At 43.5% G+C, this 18,816-nt stretch overlaps 1 protein-coding gene and 2 pseudogenes across 1 annotated transcript in view; 1 reads left to right on the plus strand and 2 right to left on the minus strand.

Moving 5' to 3' along the window:
* ME3 (malic enzyme 3) overlaps positions 1-18,816 on the minus strand; it is a 179,900-nt gene that overhangs the window by 92,754 nt on the left and 68,330 nt on the right. Inside the window, exons 3-4 of the mRNA XM_015600223.2 lie at positions 9,839-9,972; positions 6,515-6,664 (exon numbers count right to left, since the gene is read on the minus strand). Of these exons, the coding sequence (XP_015455709.1) occupies positions 6,515-6,664; positions 9,839-9,972 (284 nt within the window). The remainder of the gene's footprint in view (positions 1-6,514; positions 6,665-9,838; positions 9,973-18,816) is intronic.
* On the plus strand, positions 8,183-8,301 carry LOC112474914 (annotated as a pseudogene).
* On the minus strand, positions 14,194-14,312 carry LOC112474804 (annotated as a pseudogene).

The raw sequence follows: 18,816 nt of genomic DNA on the forward strand, positions 1-18,816 counted from the left end.
CCCAATGGGCTGACTGTTGGGTTGGAGTCCAGACTGCGATGTGCTCAAAGGCTATGCCCTGGGTGTGAGAGGCCTTCTAATATTTGCTGAGACAAGGTTGTCTTCGTGTTGCAGAACGACTTTGGTCAAGGTGTTGGCACACATTCGTCCTATATATGGCTAGAAATGGCTATATGGAAGCAGAGGCACGTGCCCCAGGGGCCCATCTGTGTGCTGATTTGGGTGAAGGTGGTAGTGATGAAGGCGGTTGAAGATAAAAAGGTCCCTGCATAAAAAGAACAAGGCAAGGGCTCACCAGATATAGTGAGTGGGAAGTTGCAAACCCCAAGGAGGTGAGCGTGAGCCCTAACCATGCCCTTTTATGGAAGTGCGGGTGAGGGAGAAGAAGAGATAAAAAAATACCCCCTTTAAGCTCATGAGGGACTTTACAACTGATGAAGCACATTCACACACATTTAGCTCATCTGACCTTCACAACAACTCCATCAGGTGGTCAGTTCCTGTGATCCAGGCTTGGGGAGGTGGGGTGGCCAGGCTCCAAGGTCACGTGGCTATTAATGGGGGAGCTGGCTTGCTCCCTCTGGACTTTAGCTCCAGTGTTCTGCCCACCATGGCATTCTGCCCTCGTGTGCGTGTGTGTGTGTGTGTGTGTGTGTGTATGTGTGCGCATGTGCATGTGCCCTCCTTATGTGTGCAGACAGGTCACACAAGGGAGTTTACGTGAAGGCAAGAATGCAAGTGTTTATTCTGAGGTGTCATAGTTACCAGGGTCACAAGAAGGTGGACTGTGAATGCAGTAAAAACACAGGGAATTGGCTCTGGGTCAGCTGCAATATCTTAGGTAAGTTAACCTAGTTCTCATCTTGGTAAAGTAATAAACACCTGTGAGGTTGTTGTAGGGCTCAGAGATAAAGTATGCGAAATAGGTAGCCTAGGGCCTGCCAGGAGCATCATAAGTGTCCAATAAATGTTATCTGTTAATATCTTGTGCGTAGAAACCCACCTGTCTACAGGTAAGAGAGACAGCAGCCTGGCTCAGGGTCAAGGGCTGCTGGCTTTGTCCAGATCCAAATATGTCTTCAAGATCTTCCACAGAGCCTCTGACTAGTGAAACCAAGTCCCATGTCTTCCTCTCGCCTTTCTAACTCATCACATCCTCTAAGTCCTCACATGTACCTGCTAAAAGATTTGCTAGTTAAGCACAAGTACTGATCATTTAAGGTCTGGTGGCATTTCAGAAGCCTGAAATGCCCTGTCGGTTTATAGTTTAGGCTCTTGGGTGGGGTGATTGAGTCAGATGGCAGATCTTGGGGATGGCAGGTCAAGAGGATCACAGTTGCTGAGCACCAACGAGGCCCAGGCCCCTTTCATGTGGAATCTCATGAATCATTATAAGCAGCCATGTGAATGGGCCTTAGTCCCATTGTACATGATGAGACTGAGTGAGTGCTCAAAAAATTGTCAAAAGTCATCAGGAGCTGGGATTCAAGGCCAAGACTACCAGGCTTCCAAGTCTGTGCTCCTTCCACGGACATTTAGGAAGCATTTAGGAAGCTGGCTCACTCCCTCTGGACTTTAGCCCCAGCGTTCTGCCCACCATGGCATTCTGCCCTCGTGTGTGTCTATCCATGACCCAGCCCTCATCACCCATGCAGGTTGGGCTCCATGGAGGCTGGGAAATGTTAGTTCTACAGGTACCCAAGAGGTCACTCAGAACCCAAGAGGACAAGGATGGTGAAGACAGGGCTGGTCAACAGAAAGGTGGCCTGGAGTGGGGAGAGTATTCGTTTATAGTGGACAGCAAACTACATCATACTGACTTTTTCCTCATAGACCCTCTTTAGTTGTGTTCTGTCCTGGCTTCTCAGCTTGCCTCACCTCTGGCTTTCACCTGCTCCAAGTCACACACTAATGATCTTCAGGGGTCATTCTTTTAAGCCAGACTAGACAGCAGCCATGGCCCATGAAGGCACATGCGGAGAGTGTGCTGAGGAGGCAGGAAGGGGCAGAGGGGGCTCTACAGAGCCCAGGACCTTCTGCTGAGCCTCCTCTGCCCAGAGATACTCAGGTGCCCCTGAGAAACTCTGGTATCTTCTGCCAGGTTGTGAGGTGATGGAGCCCCAGGCGTGTTGGAGGTTCCATTTTTGCACCAGCTGGACCTAATTAGCTTTGGGGTGGGGGGCGGTAGCAGGCCCTTTCACAGAGAACTCCATTGTTCCTGGAACCTGGCAGGAATGTTTATCATTTCAGAAACTGAGAAGGAGCTGGCACTCTCCCTCTTGGCCTCAGAGCTGTCCTCCCTTCAGATGATAATCCACAAAGCCTTCCCAGCCAGGCCTCGGATGAAGCTCAGGGCTGGGGTGGAGCCCAAACTCTTATTTCCCTCAGGAGCAAGGCAGGTGTGGACTCGACACTTGGAAAGCGGCCAAATGGAAACCTGGAGCAAAGGCTCAAAATGTCACATGTCAAATAACTTAATTGGGTAATCATCTGAAGAGGAGTTTGTGCAAAACATACACGGGAAATCTCTACCGAGAGTGTGAATGACGAATCCAAGACAACGGTTCCATTTGCCTGAGCCTGCCTCAGCCCCACCCAGCCATGGGCCCACAATCTGGCTGCATCCTTCCTTCCCTCTGGGAGAAGCACTGAAAATGGTATCTAGCAATCCCCACCTTAGACCGCTGGACAATCAAACATTCCTGGAGATGCAAGGACATCCCGCCCTGAATACCCACCAAATGTGCACAGTCCCAAACTAAAGGAGGCAGCACAGTATGGTGGTTACCTGTCCACACTGTGGTTCAGACTGCATGGGTCTGAGTCCTGGCTTTGCAGCTTATGAGCTCTGTGACTTTGGGCAAGTTATTTCTCTGTGCCTCAGTTTTGTCTGTACAAATGGGATGGTAAAAGTATCTACCCCTTATAGGGGTTGTGATAATTATGAGTTAATATATGTAAAGATATTAGGATAGTACCTGGCCTTTAGCTAGCAGTTATGAGTATGCTTTTCTTCTCATTCCAGTTCAGCCGTGGGTTCCCTGCTAGAACCATTGTACACCTGTTTTCCATGCTATGTGCCCAGCCTCTGCAGCACCCTCTCTACACCCACTCAGGGCTGACCTGATACTCTGGGCTCAAGTGGTTGGCAAGGCTGCATCTCCACCCACATGGACCCCCATTCTGCTGCCATGCCCTTTTCCATCTCTGATCCACTAGAGAGCCACCTATGGGGCCTGGACCTGAGTCTGAAAAGGCTCCCCTGAGTAGTGGGAAGGAGACTAGGCACTTCCTCCTCGTTGGGCGGAATCAATGGCCAGTTCTCCTGCCCAGCCCCTCTACTCTCCTGTTTCACCCACCACGAGGTCCTGAAGGCCATACATTCTAGCAAAAGGGAGGTCGGTATGCTTGAGTCTCTGTAGAAAAATACATTTTTGTCTCAATTCTTTGCATTCATCTTTCATGGCACAGCTCAAATGTCACCTCTTTGGTGTGGCTTTCCCGGACTCCCACAGTCAGAATTCCGACTTCAATTGCTTGCCAATTGTGATCTCGGACAAGCTCCTCTCCTCTGGCCACCTCAATTTCCTCATCCGTGAAATGGAGATACTGTTACCAGACTAACCTTCCAGGACATTAGAAGACTCCCCATTATAAGCCAATGGATGTGGAGACCTAGCTTCCCTCCGCTGGCCCTCCTTGCCGAGCATAGGAGATGGGGAGAAGCCCAAGTGAGCTGACCACCCCAGTGTCTACACAGCCCATAAAACCAAGCCCTTCTCTGGAATGGCCATTCCCTTCTCTACCTATGGAATTCCTATTCAATCTTCAAGGACCAGTTCAAATGTCATCTCTTCTGTGAAGCCTTCCTGCTGCCAACAGGGAAGATAAAATTTCCTTTTTCTTATATTCCTATATCTCTTGGTGGCTATTAAATCTATTTCTTTGTAACTTTCATTATATTTAACTGGTATTATTACTGTCTGCCCCCTCACTCTGCTGATAAATTGCTTGAGGTCAAGAACTATACTTTGTTCTTTGGGGTAACTTGACAGTGTCTGCATGATGCTTGGTACCTAGTAGCTGCTCCATAAATATTCATTAATCCAAAGTCAGTCTTGTGTGTTCTCTGGATTCTGGAATGAGCTCTGAAGGCAAATTCTACCTTCATGCGCCTATTGCATATGCTGGGTCCTGACCATGATACTAGTTTATCTGGAACCAACAACAGAATCCACAATCTGGTCCATAGAGTATGTGGGAGAGGGCTCCCACACAGCCCGGCAGTGGGATGGCCTCACAGTGTCACAGATCTCAGCTGCAAGCCAGTGGAGGCAGTGAACCATGCCATACAGGCTAAAGGACCTTTTCAGGAAACAGTGGGTTCTGGAAGTGCCAAATCATATAGTTAAACATGTTATTCATCATGTGATTAATGACTTGATTTTCTTTGTAAAAATTTAAAAGTGCAGAGGTATAATTCTACATTTATCAATCCCTTCCTTACTTCTATAACAGTTACTGGAGGAAAACAGACACCAACATTTATCCACAATCCCATCTTACCCTCACAATGATTATTTGAGGTAGGTGGTTCATTACCTCCATTTCATAAATATGGAAATTAAGGCTGAGAGAGAATAAGAAACTTGCTCAAGGTCAATGAGACTAAAGCTCAGGTCTGACCATAAGAACCTAGTTCCTCCCAGTCAGCACACCACTACTTTTCCAGGGTCAGTTAATTACTTGCTACGCACTGGTCTTGAATACACAAAGGGATCTGACATGTTTCCTGCCCCCCTAAGAAACTTGTGTTCTAGTAAAGGAGACCGATACACAAATAACGAAAAACATAAAGCACAAAATATGAAACTATGGACTAGAAGAATGTGTAATGGATTATGGAGGCTGAGAAAGGAATGAGGGGAACAGGCAGGGCTCCACAGAGAAGCTGACTCTTGGCGTAGGCCTTGAAGGATAACTTGAACTTCGATGGGCAGAGAATGAGGACAGGAGAGAATGCAGGAGTTTGAGGCAGAGGAGACCACATATGCAAAGGCACAGAGGAAGAGAACACCAGGTGTCCTTGGGCATGTAGAATAGATCAGTGTAGCTAGAACATGAAATTTCTGAATATGAGCTGGGCTGTGAGAGGCTTAGTTTTGCCACAAATGTTGGACATGTTTCTTGAAGCCCTAGGGGGCTACTGATGATCTCAGAGGAGGGAATGACATGAGCTGACCTGCACTGTCCAGGAGGGAGGACCCAGAAGGATTGTTTCTGAGTGGGAACTGGAAGGTAAATAGGGTCCTGCATCCTTCAGAAATGTATCAGTGGCTTCCAATGTCTCTGCCAGTATTGTTTTCAGGGATGCGAATAAGAACACGAGTCTCTTTCCTGTTAAAAGAGGCAGGTTGAAGACCAGAACTGCTGCAGGCCCCGGTGCAGTGACCCCAACATAGGATTGTAGAAGCACGGCTGTTCTGAGTGATGAGGATGTGTCTGCTTCAACAGTTGGATACCCCCATCAAGATATGATGCCCTCTGCCAATGGTGACAGTGGGGCCAGGAAAGGACGAGAACTGGCATTGAGGACGCCAGCGCTCAGCCTGTAGTGCTCATCCTGAATGTTGGCTTCAGAACTGGAGGATTGTTTTTCCAAATTAACAAAAGATGTCCTAGATCCATGGTTACATGTTCCTCATATAGCACATGATTAATAAACACAGATTTATAAATTCTCTATAAATGTATACTCTACATCTGTGCATACTGTACTGTATATTTACATATTCTAACACAGACTAAAACAATGTTCCATTACATGTAATAAACCCAGGCAGCTCTTGTATCATTAGTGCTAGAATTATGTATTGATAATTACCAGGCACCTTACACTGAAAACCTTTTCAAAATTGTCTCATTTTCCCCTTTTTATTTTTTTAAAAAATATATTCTGAACTCATCATGAATAAAACCAAGTGATCTCTTTGGAAAACAGCCCCAAAATTCTTCGGCTCTGAAAGAAAATGTAATGTCAAGTTTTTGTCTAATAAAATGACATTTTTAGTGGAATCTGAGTCAAGCCAAAAGGAAGGAATACTGGTTCTTTGAGTCAGCAAAAGAATTCAGTTTTTGCTATCCAACACTCCATTATTCATTGACCAGAAAAGCAGCAGTGGCGGGAGAGGTGTTAGGTAGATAACGAGAGACAAACAATCTGAAGTGCCTCTCAGGCCCCCTCTGACAACACGCTGGGCATTTATCACGGGAGGGGGGCGTGGGGGTGGCGGGGTGGAGAAGCTCTGCTATCCTCTTGCTAGATACTCTCTCAGCTCACGTCTCCACTTACTGGGTCATTTTCCGAGCAAATGCTTACAATCAAATGTATTGCTGGGCATCTGGCCCAATCAGGACTTAGCCTCCAGAGTCCCAATACGCAAGGCCAGCAGAAGGAATTGATTCCCCCCTATGAAACACACCCTCCCTGAGCCCAGGCCCCCAGATGGCTCACCGGGGCCTGCGGAAGGTCAAGCCGTAGTGCTGACAGGCCAGTCCCACAGTGGGCGTGTACACGATGGGCATGAATTTCTCCACGTCTGATGTCAGCACTCGGTAGAAGAGCTTCTCATTCCGATCTTGGAGTGTCATGAGAATGATGTACCTTGGAAAGGGAGATAAGAACCAAGCTGTTTACATGAGCAGCATATGTAGCAGCTGGGGAGACCCCTGAAGCAAAGACTCAGAGGTCCCACTCAGCTACTCACAATGGCACATTCACAGACCAATCACCCATCTCCCCTAAGCCTGGGTTTCATCATCTATGAAACGTGGAGAATATTACCTGCCTCATGGCGCTTGTCAGGTGTAGGTCCCGTTTTAAGTATTTTACATGAATTCATTTAAAACTCGCAACGACTTGTGAGTAGGTACTATAATTTTTGCTGTTTGAGAGATAAAGGACACCAAGGCACAGATAAATGAAATAACTCATCCAAGGTGGCAGAGTAGGGATTTGAATCTAAGCAATCTGACTCCAGGATCTGTGCTCTTAACTACTGTGCAAGATGGTTAGTTACGTTATCATGTGGACATTAATGAATGAAACAGAATGGCAACATTCTGAGGGTGGAGTAGGGTCAAGGAAAAATCTGGGCTCACCAGTGATGCTTGAACTGGCCTTTCCTGCCACACAGGGCTGGTTCTTGTCACAAGTAGAATTCACAAGTGGCTGAGTACCAAGTGATCTCAGGAGGCATATCCTCTCAGATCTCTCTTGCCTATTCTCTGAAGCCTGAAATCACTAAGCCAGGAAAAAAGCTTTTCATTCACACTCTTAAAAAGGCAAAAATCTCTGGAAGAACAAAAACCCAGGGCTTGAAGTTCACAATGAAGTGTAAGTGACTGCTGATATCACAGCCTTTCTGGCCCATAGTTTGGGAGAGAATATGGAGGCACTTGGGGTCCTGGCATGGAATTATGTGAGAGAGAAACTCCGATAGGGGGATGACCCCTGGGCGTGGTGTCAGGGTCCTGGGTTTGAACCCCAGCTCTGCTGTTTACCAGCTGTATAACCTTGGGAAAGTTGTGGCTTCCAGGGGCCTCAGCCTCTTCTTAACACCACAGGCACTGGTCCAGAATGAAAAACTGTGTTTTAGAAGGCGTCTTTAGGAAAGGAGGGTTTATGCTTAGAATAGCCAAAATCTCAACTCATTACTAGTGTAAGAATTCCTTACCCAGTAGTCATTTGTACACATCTCTTCCTAATTCCGCATTCAGTGATGTCAAGTTGGTAACTCGAAACTGGTCACATTGGGAATAATTACACCATGGATATTGTCAAATACTAAAAATCAGGGCTCCTTCCACCCCTCCCTAGAACCAGTTATTAAATATTTACCAGCACACCACTGCCCTTATCCCAAAAAAGCTAAGGGGCCTCCTTAGCAATTCCCCAAGCACCCGCTGAAATGAAAGACCCCTGGGGACAAGGAGGTCACAGTAGTCAACAGAGCATCAGCAGCAAGCCCTCTGGAGCTCCCAGGGTCAGGCATATCTCTTGCCCGCCACCCAGCATGTTTTCTCCGGTATATGAATGATGTCCACCTAGCTGGAAAGAACTGGTGAGGGAAGGATTTCCGACTCTAATTTTTAGAGTTTAATATCTTTAGGAAAGAAGATTGTCTATGGCCATGCCACCCTGAACAAGCCCAATCCTATCTGATCTCAGAAGCTAAGCAGGGTCGAGCCTGGTTAGTACTTGGATGGGAGACCACCTAGGAAGACCAGGTGCAGTAGGTGTAAAAAAAAAAAAAAGTAATAAGGGATTATAAACTGACAAGGTCATTGCAATCTGTGAGATAAACCAAGGATTGCCTCGCCTGAAAAAAAAAAAGAAAGAAAGAAAAGAGGATTTCACCTTGGACTTTAATTCTTTGTAAATTTAACAAAAGAAGGAGGTTCAGATTGTTCAAAGTTAGGGCATGTCTCCTATTGTTAGTTGAATTGTGTATTTTCTGGTTTGCTCTTCCGGGTGAAGTGACTACCCAGTCTGCGTGGGATAAACAAAGGAAGAGAATATTTGGCTGCAGTATGGCCTTGGAGTTTCTGTGAGTAACATCCACAGAGTTTAGTGCTTCAGGAGTAGGGGGATTAGGGAGGGGCTTCCTAATCCATTACTACTTAGAAGCAATGAATGGTAAAAAGGGAACACAGGAAGATGAGTGCAGGATGACCCTGCCAAGCTACTGAGCTCTGTCCCTGGGGAGCAGCCATACTCTCAAGGATCCAAAGTCTTGGCCATTAAGCTCTATAGATATGTAGAGAGAACTCTTGTCTTCTCTCTATATTTTTTGCTGGAGCCCATAGCAAGGTGACATATTTATTTAATAAGCTCTTACATAGTGCCTACTATGTGCTGGGCACTGTTCTAAGCATGTCACAAATACTAATGCATTTAATCCTCATCATTACTCTATGAACTAGGTACCACTGATTGTACAGATGGAGAATGACCCAGAGAGGCTAAATAACTTTTGCTATTAAGTGGTAGAATGATGATTTGAATTCAGTCTAGTACTAGAGTCTAATCTTGTAGCCACTTAGCTCTAATGCTTCTTGGCTATAGCATAGCAGAAATGTTAAAAGCACAGACTCTGAAGTCAGCTACCTGTGTTCAAATCCTGACAGTGCCCATTCATAGCTGTGTGACCTGGGAGGTCACTATCTTCTTCAGTAAAACTGATAAAGCTGACCCTGCCATCCCCATTTAGCTTTTCATGTCTATATCCTCACTGAGAAGAACCCAAACGGGTAGCAGAACTATTAACTATCCCCCATAAGCCCGCAATACATGACATACCAGGTCCTTCCCAAAGTGTCCCTGTCCATCTCCTTTCTCCTCAACCATTTTTCCCTTGTTCCAAGAACCTAAGCCATGTGCCACTTCCTTAACACACCTGTCCCTACATGTTGGCTCTACTTCTTCCCTCTGAGTGAAATGCCATTTATGAACCCACTACTATTTGCTGAAGTCCTATTAGTACTTCTGGAGCTGACTCAGGTCCCATCACTTCCCAGAGACCCTCCCAGATTCAACTGGTTGGAATTCAGTTTCCCTTCCCAGTTCTTCCAGGACATGTTGACTTCCTTGATCATAACAAGCCCTGTCCCTCAGGAAGATCATCAACCCTAGGAAGGCAAGGCTGGGTTTGGAATCTTGTGGAAAGGCTCTCGGCCCTCCCCAGCTGGAGACTATTGAGAAAACACTGTGTAGGCCATAGGAAACAGACAGCTGAGCCCAGGGCTCAGGCAAAGAGAGCAGACTTTAGGCACTGACTTGTCCAGGTCACTCTGCTGCCGCTCGTAGTATCTCATGATCCGGAGGACTTGGACATCCTGGCTCAGGAAGCAAGGGGGGATTAGGCCATGGATTCCAAGCTGCATCCTTTCTTCAAGCGTAAAGGCCATCCCCTGGGAAGAACAAGAAAGACATACACGCATAAAAGGATATGCAGGAAACCAAGGAACAGAAGTGGTTCCATCCACAGACAGGCAAAAAAGAAAGGACTCTGGACTCAAACTTTATCTCTGCCATTTAAAGGGCTGGGCAATCTTGTGCCAGTTACTTTGAATCTTTTGAGTGTCAGCTTCCTCCTGGAAAAATGGGGGTAATGGCTTGTTTTTGTTCTTGTTGTCTTAAATATATTTTATTTTTTATAACACTTTAAATTTTATAGCCAAATTGAGTTGTATGGAGAGTTCCCATAAATCTCTTCACTCAATTTCTCCTATTATTAGTATCGTACATCAGTATAGTACATTCATTAGAATTAATGAACCAACAGTGACACATTATTATTAAGTAAAGTCCATAGTTTAATCAGATTACCTTAGTTTTTACCTAATGCCCTTTTCTACTGTTGTTGTTCAAGAATCCTATCTAGGATCTCACATTACATTCAGTCATCATGTCTCCTTAGACTCTTCTTGGCTCTGACAGATTCTCAGACTTTTCTTGTTTTTTATGACCTTGAGACTTATACCACTCCACTAGAGTTTTTCTGATGTTTTTCTCATGACTAGACTGGGGTTATGGGTTTTATTAGGAGTAAAACCACAGAGATAAAGTGCCATTTCCATCACATTAGATCAAGGTATATACTATCAACATGATTTATCACTGTTGATATTGACTTTGGTCACCTGGCTGAAGTGTGCTTGTCAGGTTCTGCCAGTATAAAATTACTCCTTTTTTGGAATCATTCTTCATGAGAGATTTGTGTCTTCTCCCCTATTCATTTATTTATTCAGTCATTTATATTAGAATGGACTCATGGGTATTTATTTTAGACTTTGGGTTATCATCCAAAACTGCTTTATTTATTTTGTATCTCAAATTTTTCCAGCCTGTTGGGACCTCTTTCAGTTGGCTCTTGTATCCCACAAGAAAATGAATCTATATTAAGCTAAACATACATTCATACTAATGTCTCTAACTCTAATCCATTACCACATGGATCATTCTGGCCTTATCACCTTGCTGATCCACAAATACTCTGTCTAACGGTGACAGGGCTTAGCTCCCACTATCTGCTATCCATTTACTTAATTACTCAATTCAAGTATACATGTATAGCAGTATCAAAATTGTTACACTGTATCACAATGGGAAACAACTTTATGAACTAGAGTACAGTACTTATGTACAGTTCCTTTTGTCTTTAGTCTTACAAACTCAAATCATTTTCGAAGTTACTTAGGTCAGCACTTTTCCCTCTACCCCCACCACTGAGGTATCAAACATTTGTAATAAAGTTAGAGTCTCTTGTTACAGTCTGCATTCCTTCTTGGGATCCTCCAACCTATTAAATGATTTTTAAAACCTGGCCATGTTTAGGTCCATTCTTTGTACTGTAAAGTTCTATGAGTTTTGAAAAATGCATTATATCATGTATCCATCATTACAGTGCTATACAAAAAAGTTTCACTGCTTTAAAAAAGTCCCATGCGCTTTATCTATTCATCCCTGAACTTCTGGCAACTACTGAGTGTTTGTTTGTTTGTTTGTTTGTTTTAACTGTCTCTGTAGTTTTGCCCTTTCCAGGATGTCATACAATTGGAATCATATAAACTGGCTTCTTTCACTTAGCAATAAGCACTCAGGTGAAGAATAATCTCATCCAGAGATGGTGCTGGGACAACTAGATTTCCATATACATAAAAATAAAGTTGGATCCCTACCTCACACCGAATAGAAAAAGTAACTTAAAACGAATCAATAATCTAAATGTAAGAGCTAAAAATCATAAACCTCTTCGAAGAAAACAGGGATAAACCTTCATGACCTGGATTTGGCAAAGGATTCTTAGACATGGTATCAAAAGCTACAAAGGAAAAATTAGATAACTCAACCTCATCTAAAAACTTTTGTGCACAAAAGGACATTATCAAGAAAGTGAAAAGACAACCTACAGAATGGGAGAAAATATTTGGAAGTCATATATCCAGGATCTATAAATAACTGCTATAACTCAACAACGAGAAAAACAACTCAATTAAAAAATAGGAAAATGACTCAATAGACACTTTTCCAAAGAAGATACACAAATGGCCAACAGCACATGAAAAAATGCTCAGCATCATTAGTTATTAGGAAAATGCAAATCAAAACTACAATGAGATACCATTTTACACCCACTAGGACTGCAGTAATTAAAAAAACAGCAAACAAGTATTGGTGACAATGTAGAGAAATTGAAACCCTCATACATTGCTGGTAGGAATGTAAAGTGTTTTGGCCTTTATGGAAAATATTTTACTAGTTCCTCAAAAAGTAAAACATAGACTTACCATATAACCCCAGCAATTCCACTCCCTAGGTATATACACAAAGGAACTGAAAGCAAGGACTGGAACAGACACTTGGATGCCAATGTTCATTGCAGCATTATTCACAACAGCCAAAAGGTGGAATCAACCCGAGTGTCCACCAATATGTGAATGGATAAACAAAAAGTATAGATGTAAAATAAAAATTTATTCGAACATAAAAGGGAATGAAATTCTGACATATGCTACTACATGGATGAACCCAGAAAACATGCTAAATGAAATGAGCCAGATACAAAAGAACAAATATTGCATGATTCCACTTATATGAATTAACTAGAATAGGCAAATTCATGGAAATAGAAAGTATATTAGAGATTACTAAAATCTGGGAGAAAGGGAGGGACTGGTGAATTATTGCTTAATGGTTATAGAGTTTCTATTTGGGGTGATGAAAAAGTTTTGCAAATGGGTAGTGGTGATGGTTGCACAACATTGTGAACAGACTTACTGCCACTTACTAGTGACCACTTACACTTAGAATGGTTAAAATGGCAAATTTTGTCATATACACTTTACCACAATTAAAAAAATAATAATAGTGTACTAGATCCCAAACCACTGAATTATACACTTTAAATGGGTGAATTGTAAGGTATGTGAATGATAGCTCAATAAAACTGTCTTAAAAGAATTCTTTGCATGTTTTGAATACAAGTACTGTATCAGACATGTGTTTCGTAAATATTTCTCTAAGTATGTGGCTTGTCCTTTTATTCTCTTACCAGTATCTTCCACAGAACAGCATTTTCTGGTTTGGGCACCAGCAGGGTGAGATGGGGAATAAGTAGGACATCATGGAATCTGCTCCATAGCCTGGTTAAGGCCACAGAGACAGTGTCTGTTGGTAGAAAGTGCAGGAACTGTTCTCATAAGAGACACTATGAGACATGGGGACATAAGCTGCCCTGCCTTTAACCCAAAATGACAAGGTGCAACATATGTGAAAAAGAGTCCTTTTCTGTGTAGTGCTCAGGGTGACTCCGCTGAAGTGAGGGCTGGTCCTGCACTGCTCAGCTTCCTTATCATTCTCACGGAGGACCCTGGTGACAGCGACAGTGGCTAGCCCTTCAGTGCCTTCATGACTGAGTAGTGGACTCGAACTAGGAAGGAACCGGAATCCCTATGGGGGAACTATGTAGGAGCCTGAGAAGATTTTTAACCAACTAACACTGTTACTATGACCCTCATTGTATTCAGCGTGGGCGATACCTGAGGCAACTCTGGTTAAAGAGCCCCAAGTAATCTGAGGTTCCTCCTATAAGTGAAGAAGGTTGTATGGATGATAAGTGAGACCTAAATTATGCTGATGAAAGTCTAGCTTCCCCAGACTCCCTTGGGGAGGGGAAGCTTGAAAAATTAGAAAGCATCGGAGCTCGCCTCATTCATTCACCAGCTGAAAAACATCTCGTCTACAATTATTACAAGGAGAGTCAAGATCATCCCCACCTTAGCATTGTTGCTGTCATCAATTCTAAGGAAGGGAGTCTGATGAATATTCCAATCTTCCTCTCTACTTTCCTTACAACCATATAATGGGGAGGGTTTACAACCTCCACTTTACAGATGAGAAGGCTAAACAAGAGAGGTTATGCAATGCGCCTGAAGTTGCAAAGCAATTATCCATATTTTACTTCTTCTTAAACAAGGATGCTAGCTAGTAAATAATTAATAAGTATATTTTGTTTATTTTCTATTTATTTATTTATTTATTTATTTATTTAGGCGAGGCAATCCTTGGTTGACCTCACAGATTGCAAGGACTTTGTCGGCTTATAATCCCTTATTACTTTTTATTTTTTACACCTACAGCACCTGGTCTTCCTAGGTGGTCTCCTACCCAAGTACTAACCAGGCTTGACCCTGCTTAGCTTCCGAGATCAGACAGGATCGGGCTTGTTCAGAGTGGCATGGCCGTAGGCTTAATAAGTATATTTTGTAAAATTACTTTTTTTTCTGATGATTTTTTTGACTAGAGGTGACAGAACTCAGATTTGATCACAGGCCGCATTCTTGCCACTACAGTATGCACCCAGCCGTAGGTGAGAGGGACCTTAGAAAACATAAGTTGGGATGGGGGGATGGTGAGGGAAGAGTGGGAAAAAAAGAGAAATAGAGAAAAAAAGAGAAATAGAGAAAAAAAGTGAATAAAAGTTAGGCTTTTGTCTACTCCCAATTTCCTCTTTATTTTTGTTGTGTGAATGTGGGAGTCTCTAAAATTATGAATATTGGGCTCCTCTTATGTTTTTATAAATTAATAATGATGACTCAGCTATGAAAACCCTACAGAACCGTTCCTCCTCTCAGAACCACAGGAACTGGAGCCTATCCTAAAATAGCCTCAATTGAGTTTGACAGTATGACTCACAGAGACTTCTAGAAGGAGCCTCCACACATGAAATTCCAACCCTTTTTTTCATCAAAGCCCAAAGTCATCAGTTCATAATGCCCTGTGCTGGCCACCAGCTTTGCAAGCATGGTACAACAGAGGTCTCTGATCCTTTTGTAGGAAACCACCTCGCCCTGGAGACTGGGCACTTTCACCAGACACCATGAGGCAGTGACTGTTCACTGGCTTGCTAAAGACTGTGATCGCCTCTCCTCAGCCCTGGGGATCCCAGGGAGGCCCAGGCATTTAATTATGACATCATCTTTGTTAATGACCACTGTGGGTTTTAATAGCAGTCTGCTTCTCTCGACAAGCTGTATTTCTCTTGGCTGACTGCCACCAACTCCTTTTGTATTTGAGGAAAAGGTATGACCATTTAGCAACTGATAATTTCAGGGATTAAAAAAAACCAAAAACAAAACTACTGGAAGCTTCTTTTCATCCTGAAGCTAATGTTAAGGCTACTTCAGATTTACAGGTTTGTAAAACAGTCATGCAGGCACTTCAGCTGTACCATGGACTCCAAAATAGGATAGGCACAAGACGATTCAATAAGGTGTAGGGGAAAGGTATTAGAACTTACATTTCTCTACAAAAGAAAAAAAATCTTTGCTATTCAACACTCAGGCTCTTGGTCTGTATGTCAAAAAGTCACGATTCCCATAAGCAAACCAGGAGTCCTAAGGTAAAAGTAGAGTTTGTGCAACATGGAGGAGTTGACAGTGGGGCCCTTATTCATTCTTACCACATTGAGAAATTACAGTTTCTGTGTGCCTAGTTAAATACAATTATGGATATATTGTCTAGTTTTAACAAAAGTCTCAAAATAGTACAGGCGGCTTTTGAAAAATGGCTTATTCTCTTAGCTATATTTCAACCTCATATGCTTGTGGTATTCAAGGCACACCAGTAGGGATCTACCAGTTGTTACTCTTTTGGAAATGTTTCAGTCATTACAGAAGGACTTCTCTGACCACTCCCTCCCCAACCCCAGTCAAGTGTCTCTCCCAACCAGCTTTGGTTTCTCCCAGGGAACCTTTTGACCTCGCAGAAACCCAATTACCAATGGCAAAGTGGGTGGTCTCAAGACCCTGCTCTATCACTATAGGCCTGGGACTATTTCATTTAGTCAGCGCCTCTGCTGTACTAGTGTTAATCATTTAACTGTCACCCCTGACTTAACCCATTTTATCATCTTTCCTGAGTGATCACCTTTGGCCCAATCATTGAACTCTACCTGTGGGCTCAGCATTGTCCAAGTTTCCAGGACAAAACTTATTGACAGCAGAGAAGCTGTTTGAATAGATCCAGCTGTCCAATGGCAGGGTTCAGAGGCAGTAAGCCCCTGTACCCCTGTGTCAGCCTCCACTGTTTGGAGACCCAGGTTTCTGAGTGCCCCATTCTTTATGACTGAGTGTTTCTGAGGGGAGGTCTCCCAGTCCCGCTTGGTGATCTGCCTACAGCCTCTGGAACCAGAGCCCTGTCGTACACTCGATAATGACTTCTCATTCATTCCACAAGCATTTATGAGTCTCTACTTTGTGCCAGGCCTGCCATGTTAGGCACTGAGGAGTCCCTAAAAGGAATAGGTACTGATCGCCGTCTTCGTGAATCTACTAGATGAGACATGTGATTTAACATATAATAGTGATCCTGGGCCTCCACCTTGGGCAAGCCACTTCTCCAACCTATAAAACGAAGTGCTGCTTCTTTCATGTGTGTGGGATTAAATGAAAGAATGCATGAAATGCTCGGCACAGGTACTGGCACATAGGAAGTGCTCAATAAACATCAGTTGTTCTCCTTATCACTATTGCTATTTTGCTTAAGGGCAGTATGGCACAAGAGAGCTCATTGGCAGATGTTGGAGATAAGCTCTGAAGGGTTGTTGGGAGCTAGTCTGGTTAGGGGGCTGGGGGGACAGGGGTAAAGTGACATCACTGCATCAAGTGTAACTACTTGTCCATGGCTATGCAAGGCTACTGCCTCTGCAGCCCTGTGCATTCTCCCCACACTTACAGGCATACTCTTTCTGGCTGCCATACTTTGACTCACTCAGTACCCCTACCCACCATGCTCTGACCACTTTGCTCCTCTATATTCCAATCCACGGTAGCAGGAGGCCTTCCCTGCTATCCCATTTCACACAGCTCCCCCGTCTCTCTCAGAATCAGCGTCATAAAGTTTAGCACATGAAATGTACTTTCTGTTTGATTCCTTGAGCATTAACTACTAGTAATAAACCTGGGGTAGTAGGAAGCAGCTCTCACAGAGTTGTAGCACAACATTATCATCATCAATAATAATGGCAACTATTACCTTTTACTGAGCACATATTGGGCTGGTTCAGGCACTGAGACAAGGCCTTAATACTTTTCATCTCTAATCCTCACAGCAACCCTAAGTTAATCATCCTATGATTATTATCCCTATTTTGTTGACTAGGAAACTGAGACCAGAGAGGTAAGTAATGTGCCCAAGGTCACCGTCCGTTGATAGAAGAACCAGTAGGACCCAGGTCCATACATGTCTAAAATTCATACTCTTTCCTTTGAGCTAATCAACTGTTCTTGAGCATTAACAGATTAATAGGTTGTTGACTGACTTGGCTTTTATTTGATTAAAGATAAAATTATTCTGCTTCTCCAAACAGAGCCAGTTACCTTAATGGTTCAGCTACTGCTGAGTGATCTTCTGTATTAGTGCCAGGCCCGTTAGCCCATTTGCAAACAGGTGTGCTTGTACCTCTGTAATTATGTATATGGCCCATGACACACACGTAGCCATGTTTCCTCTGACTAGCATCATTACTGGAAGGAAAGATTAACAGACACACGTGAAAGTGAAGGTTTTCTATTCCACCACCATTATGTCATGCTCTGAGCTGAATGCTTATGCTGTTAGCAGCTTCCTCCATTAATCAACTGCAACAACAGAGAGTAGCAGAGCTGGGATCGAGCTGTGGACAATCAACTCCAAAACTGTACCATTAAAGCTGATTAGCTGTTAGGGGACCGGAAGGCATTTCCTGCTCCTTTTGCATAGTACTTCATGACTCTATTTGAGATTTTTATGAGTTAGGGTGACGTGGACTCTGCTTGCAGACAGGAAGTGGGATTACTAAGGCTGCTGTTCTCTCCCTGAACCCCAGGTTTATGAGGGCCCCTGAGCACACTCCTGGGATGGATATATGGGGGTCTAAAAACATAAGTCTCAGCACACACAGACCTGAGAATGGCCTTCCTCTCAGACATAATTCTGTAATCAGGTACAAAATTACAGATTCAGAAACACATCGTAAATTCATGAAAAGGGAGTGGATGACACACTGCTCATTACTGTCTAGAACCAACCCTAAATCAGATTTTGGGTTTTGGTGCTGTAGGCTTCAAATGTGATCTGTAGGCTGCTTGTGATCTTTCCATCTATGGTATACACAGCAGCTCTTGTTCTTGTGGGAAAGGAATTCGAAGACAAAAGTTCTACGTTCAGAACTTTTTCCTTTGCTTTTGGGCTGTGTGGTTCTGGGGAAGTGACCTGAGCCTGCTGCCTTCACTGGGTGGTTGTGTCGATCAAATGAGAACATGGATGTTGAAATCTCTTTGTAAACTCAAAGATGTGGTAGAAAGGTTTTAAAAAGGCTGTGACTATTGTAGTTTCATATCCCTGTAGGATCAGGACTACAAGCAATTTAACAATTGCACTTTATGGTATTTACTTTCTTCTTTTGTCTCTTTCCCCTTCAAGACAACACGTCCCTTGAGGGCAGGGACTATGTCTAAATGAACTGCGTGCTCCTTTTGCGTAGCAGGTCTTGCATATTTTTACCATTTTATTGTTTCTAAAACGGTCTCATATAGTTTATGTCATTTGATCCTAGACAGGGAAGGTGTTATTATCCCCATTTGTGGAAGAGGAAATTGAGGCTAAGGTGGGTCAATCACATGCTGAGAGCATGTGGCTAGTACATGCTACTCAAAAGCATGTGAGAATAACGGCTATTTCAATTGTTCTGCCATTGGAAGACTAGCATATGC

The sequence above is a fragment of the Pteropus alecto genome, unplaced genomic scaffold (genome assembly GCF_000325575.1).
Source record: "Pteropus alecto unplaced genomic scaffold, ASM32557v1 scaffold7, whole genome shotgun sequence".
In the NCBI taxonomy this organism is placed as follows: Eukaryota; Metazoa; Chordata; class Mammalia; order Chiroptera; family Pteropodidae; genus Pteropus; species Pteropus alecto.